Here is a 19,946-nt window from a genome sequence, read left to right on the forward strand (position 1 = left end):
TTGAAGTGGTTTGGGCACATGGAGAGAATGAGTGAGGAAAGATTGACCAAGAGGATATATGTGTCGGAGGTGGAGGGAACGAGGAGAAGAGGGAGACCAAATTGGAGGTGGAAAGATGGAGTGAAAAAGATTTTGTGTGATCGGGGCCTGAACATGCAGGAGGGTGAAAGGAGGGCAAGGAATAGAGTGAATTGGAGCGATGTGGTATACCGGGATTGACGTGCTGTCAGTGGATTGAATCAAGGCATGTGAAGCGTCTGGGGTAAACCATGGAAAGCTGTGTAGGTATGTATATTTGCGTGTGTGGACATATGTATATACATGTGTATGGGGGGGGGTTGGGCCATTTCTTTCGTCTGTTTCCTTGCGCTACCTCGCAAACGCGGGAGACAGCGACAAAGTATAATGAATAAAAAATGAAAATGTTTATAGTCTGTTTATGCAGGGAATTAAATGTCGTTTTGCGTTGTATATGATACCTAGTGTGGTGGAGTTCTTTTAAGACAAGTGGGTGCAGGATGAATTCATGTTTCAAGGATTAATTGTTGCATAATCATAAGCTCGTGATCTTTTTGTTGAGTACTTTCCTCTTCTCATGACCAGTTTCTAACCTCATTGAGGCTGGTGTATTGATTTCTGCTTGATGTTGGCTTAAAAACACTCCTATGGTCATAACTACTTTTGTTATTGAGATTTGTTCCTGAATTTTTCATCTCAGCTATTGGTGTAAATATAGTTGAAAAAATGAACAATCAGCTATCTATATCTCTTTCTATGATGCCTGTTCCAATTGGCCACCCCTTTGAGGGAGTTCCAATTGGAACAGGCATCAGAGAGAGAAAGATATATTGATGGTTGAATATTCATTTTCTTCTCTTTTTTCATACTTACCAGTCATTGTCTGCATTAGTGAGGTAGCACCAGGTACAGACAAAGAAAGGCTGCATCACTCACATACATTCTCTGACTGTCATTTGCAATGCATCAAAACCACAGCCCCTCATTCACACCGAACCCTACAGACTTTTTTGTGGTTTACCTTGGCCTCTTCACATAACCCAGTTCAGTCCATTGACATCACGTCGCCCCCTTTATACAATTTTTTTCCAGTTCACTCTGTTTCATAAATGCCTTTTACCCTTATGCATATTCAGACCCCCCAGTCACTCAAATTTTTTTTCATACCATCCTTCTATTTCCACTTTGGTTTCTCAATTTTCCTTGTCCCTTCCACTTCTAACGTTTATATCCTCTTTGTTGACATCTCTTCGCTCATTCTTGTCATAAGTCCAAACCATTTCAACACACCTTCTTCAGCTCTGTTAATTAGGCTCTTCTTATTACCACATGTCTCTCCTACCCCTTTTATTACTTACTTGATCAAACTACCTCACACCACACAATGTCCTCAAACTCTTCATTTATAACTCATTCACTGTCCTCTGCACATCCTCATAGTCTATGCCTCTCATCCATATATCACTGGGACTACAGTACCTTCAAACATACACATTTTTCCCCTCCCTTTCCACACATTCTTCAATGCCTCCAGAACTTTTACCCCCTCACCCACCCAATTTCTCACTTCTGCTTCCATGGCTCCTTTCACTGCCATGTCCACGTGGTATCTAAAACATTTCACTTCTTCCAAATTTTCTCTGTTCAGACTCACACCCCAGATATCTCTCCCTTTGCCCAGCTATCCCAATAACCTTGCTTTCATTCACATTTGCCCTCAGTTTCCTTTCACCCACACACTCAAACTCAGTCACCAACTTATTCAGTTTCACACTTGAAGCTGCTGCCAGTGTTGTAAGACAAGTGACTCACTTCCAGGTCATATCACCCTCTATAAACTGTATGTGTACTCACCCCTCTCTCCAAGACCCATGCTTTTATCTCCTCACCACCATATCCATAAACAAATTAAACTACCATGGTGACATCACACACCCCTGCTGCAGACTTCTATTTTATTTTTTCTTTACTTATTTTTCATTTCTTCTATTTTGTTTCAGCAAACAATGGAGTCATTAAAGTTAAAACACCTCTTCTTGAGTTTATTGAACAAAAGAAAGCAGAGAAGTTAAGGAGTAAGGAAGAGAAAAAGGAGGAGAGAAGGAGAAAAGAATTTGAAAGGAAAAAGGCTAGGGAAGAAGATAAAAGAAAGAAGAAAGAGGTGAAAGATCACAGGGACATGAAAAAAAAAGAGGACCATAAGGATGACAGTTCTGTTAAGGTAAGGGGTGTCATTGTAATGCTCTTATATAGAGAATGTCAGATAAACTTTTCAGTGGATGATTTTTAAGTGAGGTAAAAACTGTTGAAAGCACATAGAAAGTGTTTTGTAATTAATTTTTATTTAATAGGATCAGCTAGTGATGTAGTGAGTCATGGAAAGTAGATTGGTGAAGGATGTGGTGAAAGCCTTGTGTAATATGAAGTGTGGGAAGGTGGCAGGAGTGGATGGTATTACAGTTGAGTTTCTTGAAAAAGGGGTTACTGTGTTGTTGACTGGTTAGAAAGGATTTTCAGTGTTTGTATGGATCATGGTGAGATGCCTAAGTGTTAGTGGAATGCTTGTAAAGTGACATTGTATAAAGACAAGGAAAACAAAGGTGTATGTTCAAACTACAGAGGTATAAGTCTGTAGAGTGTACTGGGTAAGCTCTATAGGAGATTGGTGATCGAGAGGGTGAAGGCATGTATTGAGTAACAGACTTAGCAGGGACAGTATAGTTTCAGAAGTGGTTGAAGATGTGTGGATCAGATGTTTTCTTTATTGAATATGTTTGAGAATTGGAAGGCTTTGTGGTTAGCATTTGTGGATTTAGAAAAAGTGTTTAGCAGTTATGGAAATGCCTTGTAGAAGGTCTTGAAATGTATGGAGTGGGAGGAAAGTTGATAGAAGCAGAGAAGTTTTTATCAAGGGTCTAAGGTGTGTGTATGAATAGGACAGTGAATGGTTGCAAGTGAAGGTTGGTCTGCAGCAGGAATGTGTGATGTCATAGATTGAAGTGGAGCATTGTTGGAGGAACTTGGTTATGAATGATAGTCTCTGGTTTCATTACATTGGACATGACAGCTATAGATTAAGTGTCTGGGGCTTGTTATGAATGATAGTCTCTGGTTTCATTACATTATACATTACAGCAAGATACTGAGTGTCTGTAAATGAAGCTGTTTTTCATTTGCTCCTAATGCTTCCTCATTTAAGTGGGAAAGGCTGTTTGGTGTATGAAAGAACAATACTCTTGATATGGTTATCCATTATTCATTTTGATGTCACAGCATGCTTGTTCTTTGCATCTCTGACATTGCCTTATAAACACCAGCTTGTATTATGTGTTCTGTTTAACTAAATATCTTGCACCTTTTTCTGTATCTTTATTTTTGTATGAAGATCTATCCTTGCTCAAACTGCTTGCGTCATATTTGCAGTACCCAGGTACAGTTTGACAGGATATTAATGTGCTGTCCAGTTTTGGTTTCTTGCCACCTACAGTAGGGTAGATAATACTGATTTTAATTCTCACCAAAATTTGCTCATAACTGAAATATATCTGCTACCAGTCACTTATATAATCATATTTAATTGACACCTCTGTAATTATCATACTTTAGTAGGATTAAAGTTGAAACAAAAGGTAAAATTTCACATTCATAAGTGCGTACGATATTGCAGGATACATTATGCTAAAGCAAACTGTTCTCCCAAGTGGTGTAAAGGTTTTCTTTCTTCTTTCATTTTTTTGTTCCTGAGACAGTAACTTGTTTTATGAAGAAAATATTCTTGCATCCCTAGCACTATATACTTTGAACATGCTATTTTCAATTATAGGTACTACGACCAGAAAGAATCAAGGATGACTACCTTACAGAGGTAAAATTGTCAAGGAAAGAAAGGGAAAAAGACAGATATGAAAAAGAGAAACAAAGAAGAATAGAGGAAGACAGGCTGAAGAGGGAACGAGAAAAAGGGAGACTAACAAGAAAGGATAAGGAGAGAGAAGACAGGTAAATGGTTCTTTGTTTGTTTTCGTATAATTCATGTTAAACTTAGCTGATAGATATTAAAAGGATGGATATATATTGAACAGTTCTCAGTGAATGTAGGTTTGCGGCAGGGGTGTGTGATGTCTCCATGGTTGTTTAATTTGTTTATGGATGGGGTTGTTAGGGAGGTAAATGCAAGAGTTTTGGAAAGAGGGGCAAGTATGAAGTCTGTTGGGGATGAGAGAGCTTGGGAAGTGAGTCAGTTGTTGTTCGCTGATGATACAGCGCTGGTGGCTGATTCATGTGAGAAACTGCAGAAGCTGGTGACTGAGTTTGGAAAAGTGTGTGGAAGAAGAAAGTTAAGAGTGAATGTGAATAAGAGCAAGGTTATTAGGTACAGTAGGGTTGAGGGTCAAGTCAATTGGGAGGTGAGTTTGAATGGAGAAAAACTGGAGGAAGTGAAGTGTTTTAGATATCTGGGAGTGGATCTGGCAGCGGATGGAACCATGGAAGCGGAAGTGGATCATAGGGTGGGGGAGAGGGCGAAAATCCTGGGGGCCTTGAAAAATGTGTGGAAGTCGAGAACATTATCTCGGAAAGCAAAAATGGGTATGTTTGAAGGAATAGTGGTTCCAACAATGTTGTATGGTTGCGAGGCGTGGGCTATGGATAGAGTTGTGCGTAGGAGGATGGATGTGCTGGAAATGAGATGTTTGAGGACAATGTGTGGTGTGAGGTGGTTTGATCGAGTGAGTAACATAAGGGTAAGAGAGATGTGTGGAAATAAGAAGAGCGTGGTTGAGAGAGCAGAAGAGGGTGTTTTGAAGTGGTTTGGGCACATGGAGAGGATGAGTGGGGAAAGATTGACCAAGAGGATATATGTGTCGGAGGTGGAGGGAACAAGGAGAAGAGGGAGACCAAATTGGAGGTGGAAAGATGGAGTGAAGAAGATTTTGTGTGATCGGGGCCTGAACATGCAGGAGGGTGAAAGGAGGGCAAGGAATAGAGTGAATTGGAGCGATGTGGTATACCGGGGTTGACGTGCTGTCGGTGGATTGAAGCAGGGCATGTGAAGCGTCTGGGGTAAACCATGGAAAGCTGTGTAGGTATGTATATTTGCGTGTGTGGACGTATGTATATACATGTGTATGGGGGGGGGGGTTGGGCCATTTCTTTCGTCTGTTTCCTTGCGCTACCTCGCAAACGCGGGAGACAGCGACAAAGTATAATAAAAAAAAAGAATATAATATTAATTTTAGTAAAATGATAGATGAGCTACAGAATCAAACGAAGTAGGAATGATGCTGAAGTGTATTAATTACTAAACTTGTGCCTATTGCCCTCTGTTTAGTGATCTGTGGATGGCATACAGATATTGTATTAGAATGACTCAAGTCATCAGCTTTACTTTCCATAGCACGAGCTTTGTTAATGACTGGTACATGTATTTTTCTTCTATAGGATGAGAAGACATGAAGATAAGACAAAAGTGAAGGAAGAGGAAAGAGGGAGGCAGAGAGAGGAAGAAAGAGGGAGGCATAGAGAGGAAGAAAGAGGGAGGCAGAGAGAGGATGAAAGAGGGAGGCAGAGAGAGGATGAAAGAGGGAGGCAGAGAGAGGATGAAAGAGGGAGGCAGAGAGAGGAGGAAAGAGGGAGGCACAGAGATGAGGAAAGAGGGAGGCACAGAGAGGAAGAAAGGATGAGGCAGAGAGAGGAGGAAATACTGAGGCAAAGAGAGGAGATAAAGGAAGGATGGCAGGATGATAAAGTTCACATGAACAAACCTGAGGGGGCAAAATCTAAACGTTACAGTGAGGGACGCAGAAAAGAAGAGAGAGAAAGAGAAAGGAGGTTGAAAGAAGAAAAAGACAGGGAAAGGAAAAGCAAAGATGGACTGGAAAAAGAAGTGAAAACCAAGGATGTTGAAGAGGAAGTGAGTGAAAGACTTACAGTAACAGCAGAACCCATGGAAGTACTGGAAGGTCAACAAGCTCAGCAAGAGAAGAAAAGCGAGGAAAGGAAAATAGTAGATGACAAGAAGCAAGAACGCTCAAAGGAACTTGAGGTTAAAGAAGAAAAATATGAAGAAAAGCCCACTTCTCGGAAGAGAAGAGAGAAGGATCCAAGAGTAGAAAGAAGAATAAGAAATAAGGTAGGTTTTTATAAAGTTTTGTCTTTTTATGCACCATTATATTGTCATCATCTTAGAGGATTGTTCTTTTAAAGATACAGTGTATAAGGTAGAGGATGCTAATATAGTATGAGTAGATTTAACCTTAAAAGTAATGTAGTATTTATTTCATAATTATCACAGGATCGCCCAGCAATGGCACTCTATAGGCCTGGTCAGTCTCGACTTAGCAGTCGGATGCGCCAAGACCGAGAGGAAGGAGCAGAGACTTCCTCTTCTAGTCCTAGTCCTGTCATGCCTCCAGGTGACAGTAAAAAGTATCAGTCTCAGTCAAAAAAAGAAAGCTCTGATACCCAGAGAGATTTATCAAGTTCCAAAGAAGGATCTATAGAACCTAGAAATGAATCTGTTGATCAGGAATATGAGGCTTTACTTGCGAAAGATGTGAAAGGTAGAGATAGCCAACTAGGAGGCAAGACATTCAGGGAGAGTAGAGGCAAGTGTAATGAGGCCATTGGTGAAAGGTACTTCAGCAGATTTAAGGAAGGAAAGAGTAAACATTTTCCGACAGGACGCAAGAGAGAGACAGAGGACGATATTGAGGTACGAGATGGGGCCCATGGTGAACAAGAAAGTGAAATGGGAGATGGTACAGATGCTGTTTCAGATGCAAAGAAATTCCCAGGAGTCAAGACCATGACCTTCAGGCGGAGTGTTAGCCGAGAATAGACAGCTTGACTTTTCACTTGCCCTAGGTTTGATTTTTCCACCTTTAAGTTTTCTTCTAAGGGAATGTGTCTCTACTTTTCTCAGTATTATTTGTTTATGGGCATTCAGATTTATTGATGCAGAAAGTAGATTGATATTTGGGATTATGGTTTGTAACATTATGCATGTAGATAATTCATGAAATCGTAAGAAAAAGGGTATATTGATATATGTAGATGATTGATAAGATCTGGGTGAAGGTTTCATTTGATATATGCAGGTAATTCACAAAACCTTCAGATTAGGAATTTTGATTTCTTTTGCAATGAAATTTTAGATTTTTAGTGAAATCTTTGAAAGAAATTAATTAGAGGATGCTAGTGGGATGGATTTTTGTATTAGTACTGGTGTGCTATAATTGTGATATGTAGAAAACTTTAAGGTATGTGTCATAGATAATAAAGAAAATAACTATATTTTTACAGTGCAGATTTTTATCAGAAATATGCTTGATTACATGGGTTCATCATGTACATATGTTTAAGAAGAGTATTTTCAGTGAAAGTATGATAATTCCCAGTAATGCATATGAGGCTCATTCTGATACAAATCTGAATTTAAGCTCTTGCAAGAGAGGGACAGAGGGAAAGTGGAGAGACAGGCAAGTACACAGAAAAAAAATGATAGTTGATTAGTCAATAAAGAAGAGGATTGTTTGAATTCAAAGCAAGTTTTAAGCCAGGTGATAATGAACTTAAAAGCCATCCCTGTTGATTAATTTGGAGTGAGCATTATGTCTTGTATACATATAAGAGAAAATTATTGACCAGTGTTAGATCTTAAGCAGGTTGAAATTTATTTGTATTTTCCAAAATTCAAAATAGACTTTAAAGAATCAAAGCAGCACAAACTTCTTGTCTCCTGGTATGGGCTGTTTATAAATATGATCTTCAAGAAGCTTAACTTCTGCATATTCATTGTATGATAATGACTGTTCCTATAACATCAGAAAAATATGTTTAGGGAGGGTTTAATTTTACTTGTAGCTTTAGTGTCATAGACTTTTGTTTGAAACCATAGACTTGTCTTTAGGTGTTCCTTCATGCAAGTTAATTAAATTCATATGAAGTCTGTTTTTCTTTCGTCTAAATTAGAGGAGTCCCTGCTTCACTTATTATTAAGTCATCTCCATCCTAGCTCCTGTGATGTGATGAGGCAAGACTAATCTGATTCTGTCATAAGTGTTAGAATTTTTGGGTATTACTGTTTACTTTCACTTTCCTTCCCTTCAAATGCTATCACAAGGCAGTATCTAATTATAGATCAATTCAGTCTTTAAAATCCATAGATTGCTCTTTTGAGATGTCATTTAGTCTTTCTATGGACTTTTGAATTTTTCATTTCACTGCCTTAATTGGAAAAAGTGACAAGTATTTTCATATTCATTAATTTTTCTGTCATTTGTTTAATCTGTATTCAGATATATAAGTTTTCCGTACTGTAAATTTCTTTAAAGAATTTATGCCATAGAGAGATGATAGTCTTCTCATTTTGCAAGTTTCTGTATTTTATCTTTTACTGGCATATTCTTTTCCACCCATGTCCATTTTAGATTCTTGATATTGCATTAACAAAATCTAGAATTATATATTCTGTGATTAAGAGTAACTTTTCATATTATTCTTTTCATTGATTTGATTTAATAAAGTGGAAGGGCTGTCATATTAATTGAGAAGTTAAATTACCAAAGGCCACCTTGAAAAGAATACCACTTACAGGGAAAACATGACAGTAATAACATGCGTATGTGCATGCATGCTTGTAGTTATCGTACCTGATTGCTATTTCTTGCTTTTGTGAGGGAGCACCAGGAACAGGTAAAGACAATCTCTGTCATGTGTAAGGCCCCACAGACCTTTCTGTGTTTTACCCCAGATGCTTCATGTGCCTTGATGCAGTCCATTGACACCATGTCAACCCCAGTATACCATATTGTTGCAGTTCACTCCATCCCTTGCACGTCTTTCACCTTCCTGTGTGTTGGGACCAGATCACTCAAGACATTTTCAACCCATCCTTCCATCTCTAATTTGATCTTCCTGTTCTCCACGTTCCCTCCACTTCTGACACATGTACCCTTTTTGTCAGCCTTTCCTTTCATCTCTATATGTGTTTCAGCCTTTTATCTTTAAACTCGTGTAACAAATAAGTTTTACTATTGATGGCTTAGCTTTCTTGAGGGTTATATATACTTTTATGGATTAGGTTTTACTGGGAATTATGCTCTTAAAGGATCTTCTTAAAGGATCTATAAGAAATATGTAGAAGTTGGAGTGTAATTTATTGATTGTCATTTTAAACAAAATATTTAAGATGTCTTAGGTGTTTCAAGAGCTTGGATAAGTTCTTGATTTTCTGAAAAAGTTATTGCTTCCCCTTGTTGTGGAAGATGCTACATGTTCATTTTTCCATCTTTGCTGGCTATTGTACCAGTAATGTGATTTGCGGGTGGTTATGGCAGGTGTTAAGATTTTGGAAGCTTTGGTCCTGTTGGTGAGAGGATTTATAGAGGAGATAGCTTGTGTGCTGTTCACATAGCCAATGACACCAGGACTTGGCATTAAGTTATTTGGAAATGTTTTACTTAATTTGTGTGGGTGTGTGTGTGTTTGTCTGCTGCTAGCCCACACCCAGCGCTCCACAGGGGAGTCCCTTTCACTACCCATATTACGTCTTGACAAGGTTTCATTCAGAATCATTATATTTTTCACACTGCTTGTTGCAGATTTAAGAGTAATGGTGGGTGCTGTACTGGCCTTCAAGTCCTGAGTTTGTACTGTTTCAGCCCAGCCACTGGTATCACTCCAAATCCATTTCTGGTCCTGCTCCTGAGTGGGTGCATTTATTGATGGTGCAGAGTCTGCATTATTTGACATTTTGCCACTGTCAAGGGAAAGGCCTAAGTTTCCAACTTGTAAAGGTTTCTGTGTAGGTTGCTGCCAGTTTTTGATAGTTGGCCCAGTCTTGCTGACAATGTTGGAAGATTTGATAGTAGATTTCATGATGGGCAGAAAAATTGTTGTTGTCGTTGTCGTTTCAATCATTCTTGTTATGGTTGGTGTTGGACTGAATAATCCAGACAGTCCAAGTTTGGCAGTGTTTTGTGGTACAAACGTTTCTAAAATATTTGGGAGTTTTAGCATTTTAGCTGGACTTATTGGAATGAAGTCACTTTTTGCTGGATTATTTAGTTCATCAGACCGATCAGATGTACTGGTATATTCTTCTTGGAGTGAAGTGCTAGCATTTGGTTTGAAATTTTCCCTGGTATCTGTTGTCCCTGTTGATACAGTTTTTATTGAACTCTCAAGGAAGATAAATGGTTCTTTTGTTTTTTTAGAGTCAGTGACAGTGTTAACCCCATCAAGATTTAAACTATCTAATGCCATCAACTTTGTATCTTTTGTGGCAGAATTGTCCATTTCTACATTTTTCGGAAGGTTTTCACTTATAGGGAGTTGCATTGACTCAGCCCTATGGGCCTGTCCATCTTTGTTGAGCTCAGCTTGGCCAGGAATTGCTTTTAAACTGAGGTTTCCTCCTTGATTATTAGTATTTTGCATCAAAGGTAGCTTGATAGCTTTATTTACACTAGAAGAACTTGTATCTGTTTGAGCATAAGGAGAAAAATTATCTTTATCATTGGATGTTGTATCAAGAACCGTAGCTGCCATTTCACTGATGGCTGTGATTTTTCTATTTTGGCAAAGGGATAATTGCGACAGGAACTCTAGGAGTTGTGTGTCTGGTATAAACTGATTAGTGTCCATTTTTGTTTGTCTTCCAGTGTTGGGTAAGTTTTCCTGTATCATACCATTAGTTTTTAAGCCAGCTTCATCATAGAGATTAAAGGTTTCACCAGAAATGGCATCACCATTTGGGTTTGTACCCTGCTGCCTCATCTCAGGCCCCATGCCATCTTTGATCATCTTAGTCTTCATGAGAATAACACTTGAATTACTGGAAACCTTTTGCGTCCTCTGTGGTGCTATATTTCGATGTTCACTGTGAGGTGTTAGAGTATGCTGTGTATTGTAGTCACGAATGTTATGGATCTCATCTAGTGTAACTCTAGCAGGGAACAGTCTTGCAGGTAGTTCTAGGTGTGGCAGTTCTGAGGTTATGGAAGGTTCATGCATGTCACTTTTTGAGTTCATTTGATCTTGAGGTGCAATGTTCACACTAACACTAGACATTAGTGAAGGCTTTTGCATGTCATCCATTGTTGAGATAAGTTTTGTTAGATTAATATCTTGTGAGGTGGAGGCACTTAGTTCTGTCACTATTGTTTCTAACTTCATACCTAGGTTCTCATTTTTTAATGCTGTCAATTCAGAGTCAGATGAAAGAGATTTTTGTGTCCTTTTGCTCTCAGTGTTGTATCTTTTTGAATTGTTAGTTGTTATTTGAGAAGTGTACTGCTTTTCCATGTCAGTATCATGATCAGCTTCATTTATTGGTAAATTTTCTCCAATATGTTGATCTTCATCATTATTAAATAGTTGGACACCACCTGACATCCTTTCACTTGTTACAGATAGCACCTCTTTGGATAGAGGTATATTGATGTTTGTTTGAGGTATATGCAAATTTGACAGATGGGCTCGTACATTAGATGGAGCTTTTTCATCATTTTGTTGAGATAACCTTCTGTCAGGTAGAGATATCCTCTGATTATTATGTGGTAGGTGGAGGAAGTCTGGAAGAATAACCAAACTGTTACCTGGCACAGCCCCAATGTCTGCTGACACAACTCTGTTGCTGGTGATGTCCACTTGGTCACCAGGAGACAACTCCATGGTCTCTGCCAGATCTTCACCGGTAACATGTGGAACACTGATATTTGTGGTCACTTTGAAGTCTTCATTTCCTGTGTCAGCAGTATCTGGAATAAATGGTGGTGGTTCTGCATCTTTGGGAAGTGGTATTTTTAACCACTTACCGGAATGAATGAAAGTGGAACTTTCCAAATATTCTTCATCTGCAAGGCTGCCATCTGTGATGTTCCACACATTTTGGCTTGGACTTACAGTGACTTGTCCATCAAAATGGACTCCAGATGTCTTTTCAAGGTTCGTAGCATATTCACTCTGATTGACATTGTCTTGATAATTGCTGAATAAATCCTCAGTACTGCCAGGTATAAAGAAGTCCTGGTGAGTCTGAACCTGAAGGTCAGCAGCATTGGCATCATCACTGCTTGTTGCTGTGTCAGTGGTAGCGGAAGGCACAACAGTGCTGCCATTGCTTACCCCTTCATTAGCTCTGCTATCTGATGTTTTGTACACAGCAGTATTAGCATCCTTGTCCCAGTTAAATACTCTGAGATCAGTAAGTATAATGTCATGTGACCCTTCACTTGTTATTCCATCTCTGTCATTGTCTGTTTTGACATTGGGAATAAGTCCATCAGATGCTTTGAAAGTTGTCTCTGAATAGGCATCGCTTTTCTCTATGTCATACTTTACCGCACTTGGGACAACGCTAGTGTTTGAAGTGTCTCTGTTGCTACTCTCTGTACTGTAGTCAGTTGCATCTTGATAATCAGTTAGAATATCTATGTGATATTGATACTCATTATCTTGCACCATGCTATCAGACTCTGACCCTTCATTATGTTTGTCAAAATTTGATTCATATTCTTGATCTTTTCTCTGTACATCTGCATGAGTATGTAAGTTGTATTTTGATTCTCTTTTCTCTACAGTGTCATCAACTCCTGTGTTATTTTCTGATCTGCCTCTGTGTGCAGTATCTTCAGTGTCTGTAATATATTGGTGCTCGCCACTGTGCTTAGGATCATGAACACCTGTGGTGTGCTTGAATGCTCCTATCTGTTTGATATCATCACCCAAGTCATACTCTGGCTTTGGTTTGTATACATCTTCTGACTTTGTGTTGTATTGTGGCTCATTTGTTAATACCTGAGTACCCATGTTTGGTAAACATGGCTTTTCTCTTTGTATGATCTCAACACTTGTGTCTGTTTCTGACCTCATATAAGTATTTTTGTCTGACTCTCTACTCTGTACAAAATCAGCACCTGTGTCTGACTCTACTTTGTGTACAATGTCAGTACTTGGGACTGACTTTTCTGTCTTTTCAGTATCAACACCTCTTTTTGGCTTCACGCTTTCTGCAATATCAGCACCTGTAGCTGGCTGGATTTCCTGTGCAATATCAATTTCGGTGCCTGGCTGTACTCTCTGTACAGTATTAAGATGTGCATCTAGTTTTATTACATGCACACTTTCAACACCTTTCTGGAACTCTGCACTTTCAACATCTGTACTTGTGTTTCGCTTTGCTGCTTGCACAATATCAGTATCCCTGTTTTGCTCTTTCTGTAAAAAATCAGTTGCTCTATTTGGCTCTACTCCATGGAAGTTTACAGTGCTATGATTTTCTGTATTGTTAGCTGATTCTTCATTCTCTGCTGTATCATTGTCATACCTAAATTCTGTATCATACTGTAACTGTTCATTGACTTTTATACTAATACCTCCAATGCTTTCACTATCATCCATTTGCTTTTCATCACTGTTGCTGAATGAGTCCAACAAATGCTGCTGTTTGCTTCCTGTTATGCCAGGCAGTGGGTGTGTCTTTTTGCCTTCAGTGTCCAGGAGTACCTTACTAGGTTGTATATGACTGAGAGTCTGGGGTTTATTTATGTTTTCAGCATGTGTAATCATCTCACTGGGGTCAAATTCTATTAAAGACTCATAGGGTTCTGAGCCAAGGTCTCTGTGCTGATTGTAGTGATATCTGTGCTGAGGGTATTGCCCCTGGTAAAAGAACCCGTAATGTTGTGGACTTCTAAAACTTGGCACTGAAGGGTGTTGGGCTCTGTTTTTTTGTTTATGAAGTAGGAAACTCTGGTAGCTGGGGTTATCATTAAACATATGAGATACCACATCAGTCTCGGAAAATTGGGGTTTCTGGGTCTCAGAAATATGGGATTCTTTGTACATATTAGAAATGCGGGGTACCACCTGGGAGCTGGGGACATGCTTGGAGTAGTATTGCTCCCTTGTTACACCACAGACCTCATCCATAGGCAAAAGTGGGGAATTAAGTACTTCTTCAGAAGCCGTAGCAGAAGGAAGGTTTAGGTTAGCTTGTGGATGATTCTCAGTTTCATTATCCTTACTTTCATTTAGAATAGGAGAACTGTTCCAGCTTCCATTATGAATTTCCTGTTCATCATTATTCTGCACTGTATCTTCTTCCTGTTTCTGATCTAGTTCTGTATCCTCCTCCTTTGGCTTATTAAGATCAAAATCTTCATTGGATGCTGCTAACCAGGTCTGGAAGACAGAGGATGGCTGGTGCTGTCTACTGCCAGTATTTGCTTGAATGGATCCTGTAGGAGTGAGGAACAAACCCCACCTTTCTTCTGACTGATCTTTTATAGTTTCTGCAGAATCTGTTTTTGAGACCTCCTCATTAGTGGAAGAATACCCTTGCAGCCTTATGGATTCACCTGTGATAGTCTTTTGATTATCTGACAACAAAGATGCATTAAAGTTACCAAAATCTTCCTCTCTAACGAAGCGATTGACAGGCTGAAAGGAGGGAAGAATATCATCAGGGAATTCAGTTCCATTCTGATAAGGAATAATTATTATGAATTCCTCATCTTCAGGAAGTGGGGAAGAGTGTATGTTTGGTATAAGGATGAGGAATTCTCCTTTGTCATCTTCACTGTATGGAATCTTTAGTTCGGTGTTGAATAATGTTTTTGGACTTGTGTGCCTGTAGCCAGGCTTCATTCTGCCGCGATGCTCTGAGCCACTTCCATCTTGAGGAAAATCATCTCTTGGGATGATAAACTTACCAGTCATTGCCTGAAGTGATGTGATCATTGTAGGCATCTCTTTCTCTGAGTTAATGTTAAGTCCAGTAGATGAATGGGAAGTTGGGGTTAGAGGATTATTTTCCTTAAAGAACTTTTGTTCTGAAGTAAAGTTTCCGATCGTGCTTGGAATGAATGTTTTATTTGCTGATTTTAGTGCACTGATTGCTTTTTCTAGAATTTTATTTCTTGACTGTTGATTGTGTTGCTCTTTTGTATTTAGATCTGATAGACTTTCACCAATGGCCTTCTTAGGTAATATTAAATAAAAAGAGTCTGTCGTTCCTTTGATTGCTTTTGCTAAGCTTTTAAGTATATCTGTAGAATTAAGAACTGATGCATCCACATCATAAGTTTTCGTTAAATTAACCCAAAGGACCTCAGTGCTCTTGAATATTCTTAAATAATTTGGTTCATCATCAGCTACTTTCAGTTTAGTGCTAGAGTTTGTAACACCCTGATTTGTAGTTGGAACAGCTTTTGGCCCCAACTCTGTAATTTTTGATACATGATTAGGAAAACCCAGAAAATCCATAAGATTTTGTAGAGCATCATCAGATTTTTTAGAGTCTGTGGAAAGCTTTGGAGTTTTTGTGGTTATGTTTTGGAAAGTTATAGGTGTTAAGGACTTTGATGCCTTCAAGGATTCTATCAATGTTTGGGTTTTTAATTCAGGAATGTGAGTAGTAAGATGATTTATAGATGAAAAAGGTGAAGGTGATGTGTATTTATCACCAGAGGCTTCATCATCGGGAATAGACTGATCAGTGGTTGGTTGTACAAGAGCGTTACTGTCTTCTCTTTGTTGATTCACGCTTTCTGTTGTATCATGTGTGATTTGGTCAGCATTCTCTGTTTCGTTTTTCAAGACCTCAGATTTAAAAATTTGTGTGAGATGCTTGTGATCCTGTTCTTGAAATTTCAAAAAACTGTGAGGTCTGGTGGTGAGCACCTTTAAATTGCTTTCTTCTCTGTTATCTAAATGTTGTGTAATGTCTTCAGGGATACTCTGGGGAACTAACAGAGACTGAGGAACAGCATTAGCAGTTAACATAGAGTTGATTGTCTCATTCAGAGTCACTGGAGTATCTTGGTTGTTAACCACAGGAGTTTGTGCCACTTTATGACTTTCAGGAATTAATGAAGTGGTTTTTTGAGGGATATATTCTGCCCCAGGTTTTAAGTTTTCTTGTGTTTTATTCCCTAGAGGGGGTGGAATTTGTATTTCATGGACCTGTAGGCTTTTGATACCTGGCTGGAGAGTTTGCATTGCAGAGACATTTGTAATTTTCATTTCAATGGCCTGTGGAGGTTGTGTTTCAGGGACCTGTGGAGTTTGTTGCATGTGGACCTGTGGAGTATGTATTCCTTTTGCTTGTGGAATTTGTATTCCAGGAACCTGCAGAGTTTTTATTCTAGAAAAATGTGAAGTTTGTTCATCATAAACCTGTGGTTTCTGTGTTTCAGGGGACTCAGGGTTTTGTGATTTAGGGACATGTGAAGTTTTAAATCTTGCGACTTGTGAAGCTTTTGCTCTGTGGAACTGTAGAGCTTGTATTCCCAGGGCCTTTGAAGTATGTTCTCCAGGAACATTTGAAATTTGTGTTTTGGAAACCTGGTGAGGTTTGGTTGTAGGGACCTGCCGAGTTTGTATTTTAGGAATGAGGGAAGTTTGATTTCCAAAGACCTGTTTAGTCTGTATTCTGGAGACCAGTGGAGTTTGTGTGTCTAGGGCACTTGGATCCTTTGTATGTTGTATTTCAGGGGCCTGTTGAGTTTGTGATACAAGATTTTGTTCAGCTTGTTTTGTAGGTTTCATTCCAGCTTGCATTTTAGGGACTTGCAGTATTTCACGTGGAATTTCATATAATGTAGGTGAAGTGTATATTGTTTCTGGAATCTGCAGAGTTTTTTGTCCTTTAGTGTTGTTTAGAATTTCTCTTATTCCAGGGATCATTGGAGTGTTTTGTGTTTTTGGGACCTGATGGCTTTCCTGTGTTACAGCAGCTTGTGGAGTTTGTTGTATTCCAGGATCCTGTAAAATTTCATGTATATTGGAGATGCTGAGAGTTTCTTGTGTTCTAGGGACCCATGGATTTTCAAGTTCAGTTTCTAGTTTTGAATTTAAACTAACACTGTTTTGTGGTAGTTTCAAGTCATGTATTCCTTCAGTGCTATTGTCCTGGGTATCACTTTCAGACAGACTGGCAGCTTGTTGTGCAGCAGTGATATTTATGTGTTCAGTGTTGGGAGCTTCATTGCCTGTAGGCTGATAAGGCATTTGTATGGGGCTTGAAGGAAATGGTACAACTGGTATAGAAATTGGAATGATTGGATGTTGTGTTGGACTTTCTGCTCCCGGTGGAAACTGAGATGGCTTTATCTTCAGTGAAAGTTCCTCAGGGAAACTGATACTGTTAGTTCTTGGTGTTTTTGGTATGAATGGGAGGAGTGGTGATGCATCACTTGGAAAACGGCTTATTGTTGGGATAGTAACGGTACGTCCTGGATCACTTTGTAGAATGGCGTTGACAGTACTGCTGTGGTTTCTTTTTGATGTTTTGTTCCCACTAAGTAATTGACTGTGGAAAGTTTGCTGTTGGTGAATTGTAGGACCATTTACCACTGCAGCATTGGGTAATGTTGTCAGTGACAGGCTGGATGTACCATTTGATGGAAATAGAATAGGTCCACCTGGCAAGGCAGGTGGGACTCGTGTTTTCTCAGACAGCGGAATGAGAGGTTGCGAACTGTCATTAAGCTGTGGCTGTCTTGGGTTGTAGTCATAGTCATAGTCATAACTGTAGTCATAGTAATAGTTTTTGGCCATGAGGCCTTGATCCTGGGTACTGTGTGCACCATCATTATAATCCAGTAAGACTGGGTCAGTATTGGTAAGGTCATCAATCTTCATGGGGTGCTGCTTGAACAGTTGTGGATATTGTGATGTAGGCAATACTGGTGAAAATCCTTTTGGCCCTGACGAAAGTGATGGAAGACTTTGAAACTCTTTGGACAGTGGTGGCGTTTCTTGAGACTGGGAAGTTGGTGGAGATCCTTGGGACTGGGAAGTCGGTGGAGTTCCCTGTGACTGGGAAGGCATTGTAGAAAGTATTTGAGACTCTGGAGGCAAACGTCGAAGTTTTTGGAACTCAGTAACAATGGTCTTGAATGGGTTCTCCAAGGTTTGATGAAAATTCCCTCTATTGATACTTTGATAATGTTCATGATTTTGAAGGTGGTCTTCTGTTACTTCACCAGGAAATTCATGAGTTTGTTGAGATTGAAATGAAAGAGCACTGGGAACAGTGCTGTTTGGATATCTTCCATTATTTTTTAATAATCCCTTATTATCATTTCCAATGTTTGCATCTCCATCAACAACAGAATAATATGGCAACCTCAAACCTTCATACAAGTTAGTATTGATACTATGTACAGTTGTTGGTGTTGACTGCGGTGGAAGAAAGTCCATATCTTGCAGGTGAGTTAAGTCCCTCTCACTGCTTTCAGTTTGATAAATCTCTGCATCTGCCTGTTCCAGCAGGAAGTGATCTGGACCAGAGATGCTAGTTGTTAGCATTCCTGGATTAACTGTGTTTGGTTCAGTTAACTGAATCTGTACAGGAACTCCTAAATCTTTCAAAACTTTCGACCTAGGTTCAGGGTCCCTTGCAGATGATAAGAAATGTTTGTGGTGCAAGTGAGTCCAGAGAGGGGATCCTGGTATTGAATGATCAGGGCAGCTTTGTTGTTTCTGTTTGGATACTTGTCTGGTGGATGCATGTGGTGGTGTCTGCTGTGGATAATGGGTCCAAGGCTCTTTTGGTTGGCTTTGTTTAGGTGGCAAGTTCTCATTTGCTGAATTAGCTTGAGGAGTCAAGTGTTGCTCAGAAAAGTATTTGTTGTTGTTTACTGGGTACTTGAACTCAGTAGGTTCATGTGAAGTGTGTAAGGTTTCAGAATGCTTGTATGAGGGTGGCTGTTCATCAAATGCAGGCACATTCCGAGGGTCATCTGTTGGCAAGTTTTCTTGCTGTGGGTAGTATGGTGTGGAACCTTTCTCATTATATTTCCTTGGATTGTCTAGAGTTTCCCTTGTGGGATCCTGTTCTCTGTGAACAATCACTTGCTGTTGCAGCTCCCCTTTTGAGGGAGTTTGTAACTGAGCTGCAACTTCATATTTGCTCTTGCTCATTTGTGATATAATGGGGTATTGTCCATAGTCGTGGTCACTCTGTTGTCCCTCATCCACTGTAGAGCTCCTGATCTTTGATCTCATGAACAAGAAGGGTTCAGGTCGTATTGGGGGAGCATAGACTGTCTCTGGCAGCAAGAGGGGAGGAGAGTGAAACAGACCTTGGAAGTCTTCCTCCTCAGCTGGAAATGGAATACCACCATGGTCCATGGACCATGCCTGGTTGTGGTAAGGGCGAGTATTGTGCTCCACTGCCTTTCTTTCATGCCTGAGCAGTGGATCTTGCATGGGCTTACCATTGGAAGGTATGTATGAATCAGGGTTAATGGGAACCTGGTGTACATGATCTTGGTGAAGCTTTGACCTGACTGTGGGGTTCAAATGATGGGGATTGTTCTCAGTGTTTCCATCTTGCATATAACGATAAAGTGAGTGGGTGTTGGTTCCTGGATGGTACAACTCCTTATTGTCAGTTAGATTAAGGTGACTGGGCATTGTATGGTTTGTATGAGAAGCCCTGTTAGACTGGAGGAGATGGTGAATTGTTGAACTCTCTCTGGCAGGAAACCACTCAGCCACAGGCCTGAGACTCTCACCTGCCTGATTTGTCATGCTAAGATGAGGCTGATGAAACAGGTTGTCTGCCGTAACATTATGGTGAAGTGTTGAGAAGTCCTGCACTGGCATGTTATGCTGAGGAGATGGAAGATTCTGCAGTGAGACATTGGTTTGAGGTGAAGAGAAGTAATGCACTGCAATGCGTTGCCCAGCTGGGAAGTCTTGAGCTGAAATATGTTGCTGGGATGCTAGGAAGCCCAGGGCTGAGACGTGCTGAGGTGCCAGGAAGTCTTGGACTGAGGCATTGATTTCAGTTTCGGGGAAACCCTTGGCTGAGACATTGTGATGATCTGGTGGGAACTCTCGGGATGAGACATTGGTCTGAGGTGCTGGGAGGTGGTGTTCTGCATTGAGTTGAATTGCTTGGAAGTCTTGGG

The 19,946-nt window shown here is 39.9% G+C and overlaps 1 protein-coding gene across 3 annotated transcripts in view; it reads left to right on the forward strand.

The window, feature by feature from the left end:
- Positions 1–19,946, forward strand: part of LOC139758300 (uncharacterized) — a 56,360-nt gene that overhangs the window by 4,954 nt on the left and 31,460 nt on the right. For 2 of the 3 annotated variants that reach the window (XR_011714794.1, XM_071679526.1), the window contains exons 4-7: positions 2,019–2,239; positions 3,842–4,017; positions 5,458–6,148; positions 6,311–6,882. Coding sequence is in view for 2 of the 3 variants with exons in the window: in XM_071679526.1 (XP_071535627.1) it covers positions 2,019–2,239; positions 3,842–4,017; positions 5,458–6,148; positions 6,311–6,856 (1,634 nt within the window). In the remaining variant the exon portion in view is untranslated. Of the gene's footprint in view, positions 1–2,018; positions 2,240–3,841; positions 4,018–5,457; positions 6,149–6,310; positions 7,312–19,946 lie in introns of those variants that run through there. The other variant, XM_071679525.1, reaches the window with a different exon arrangement.

Source organism: Panulirus ornatus, chromosome 30, assembly GCF_036320965.1.
Source record: "Panulirus ornatus isolate Po-2019 chromosome 30, ASM3632096v1, whole genome shotgun sequence".
Lineage (NCBI taxonomy): Eukaryota > Metazoa > Arthropoda > Malacostraca > Decapoda > Palinuridae > Panulirus > Panulirus ornatus.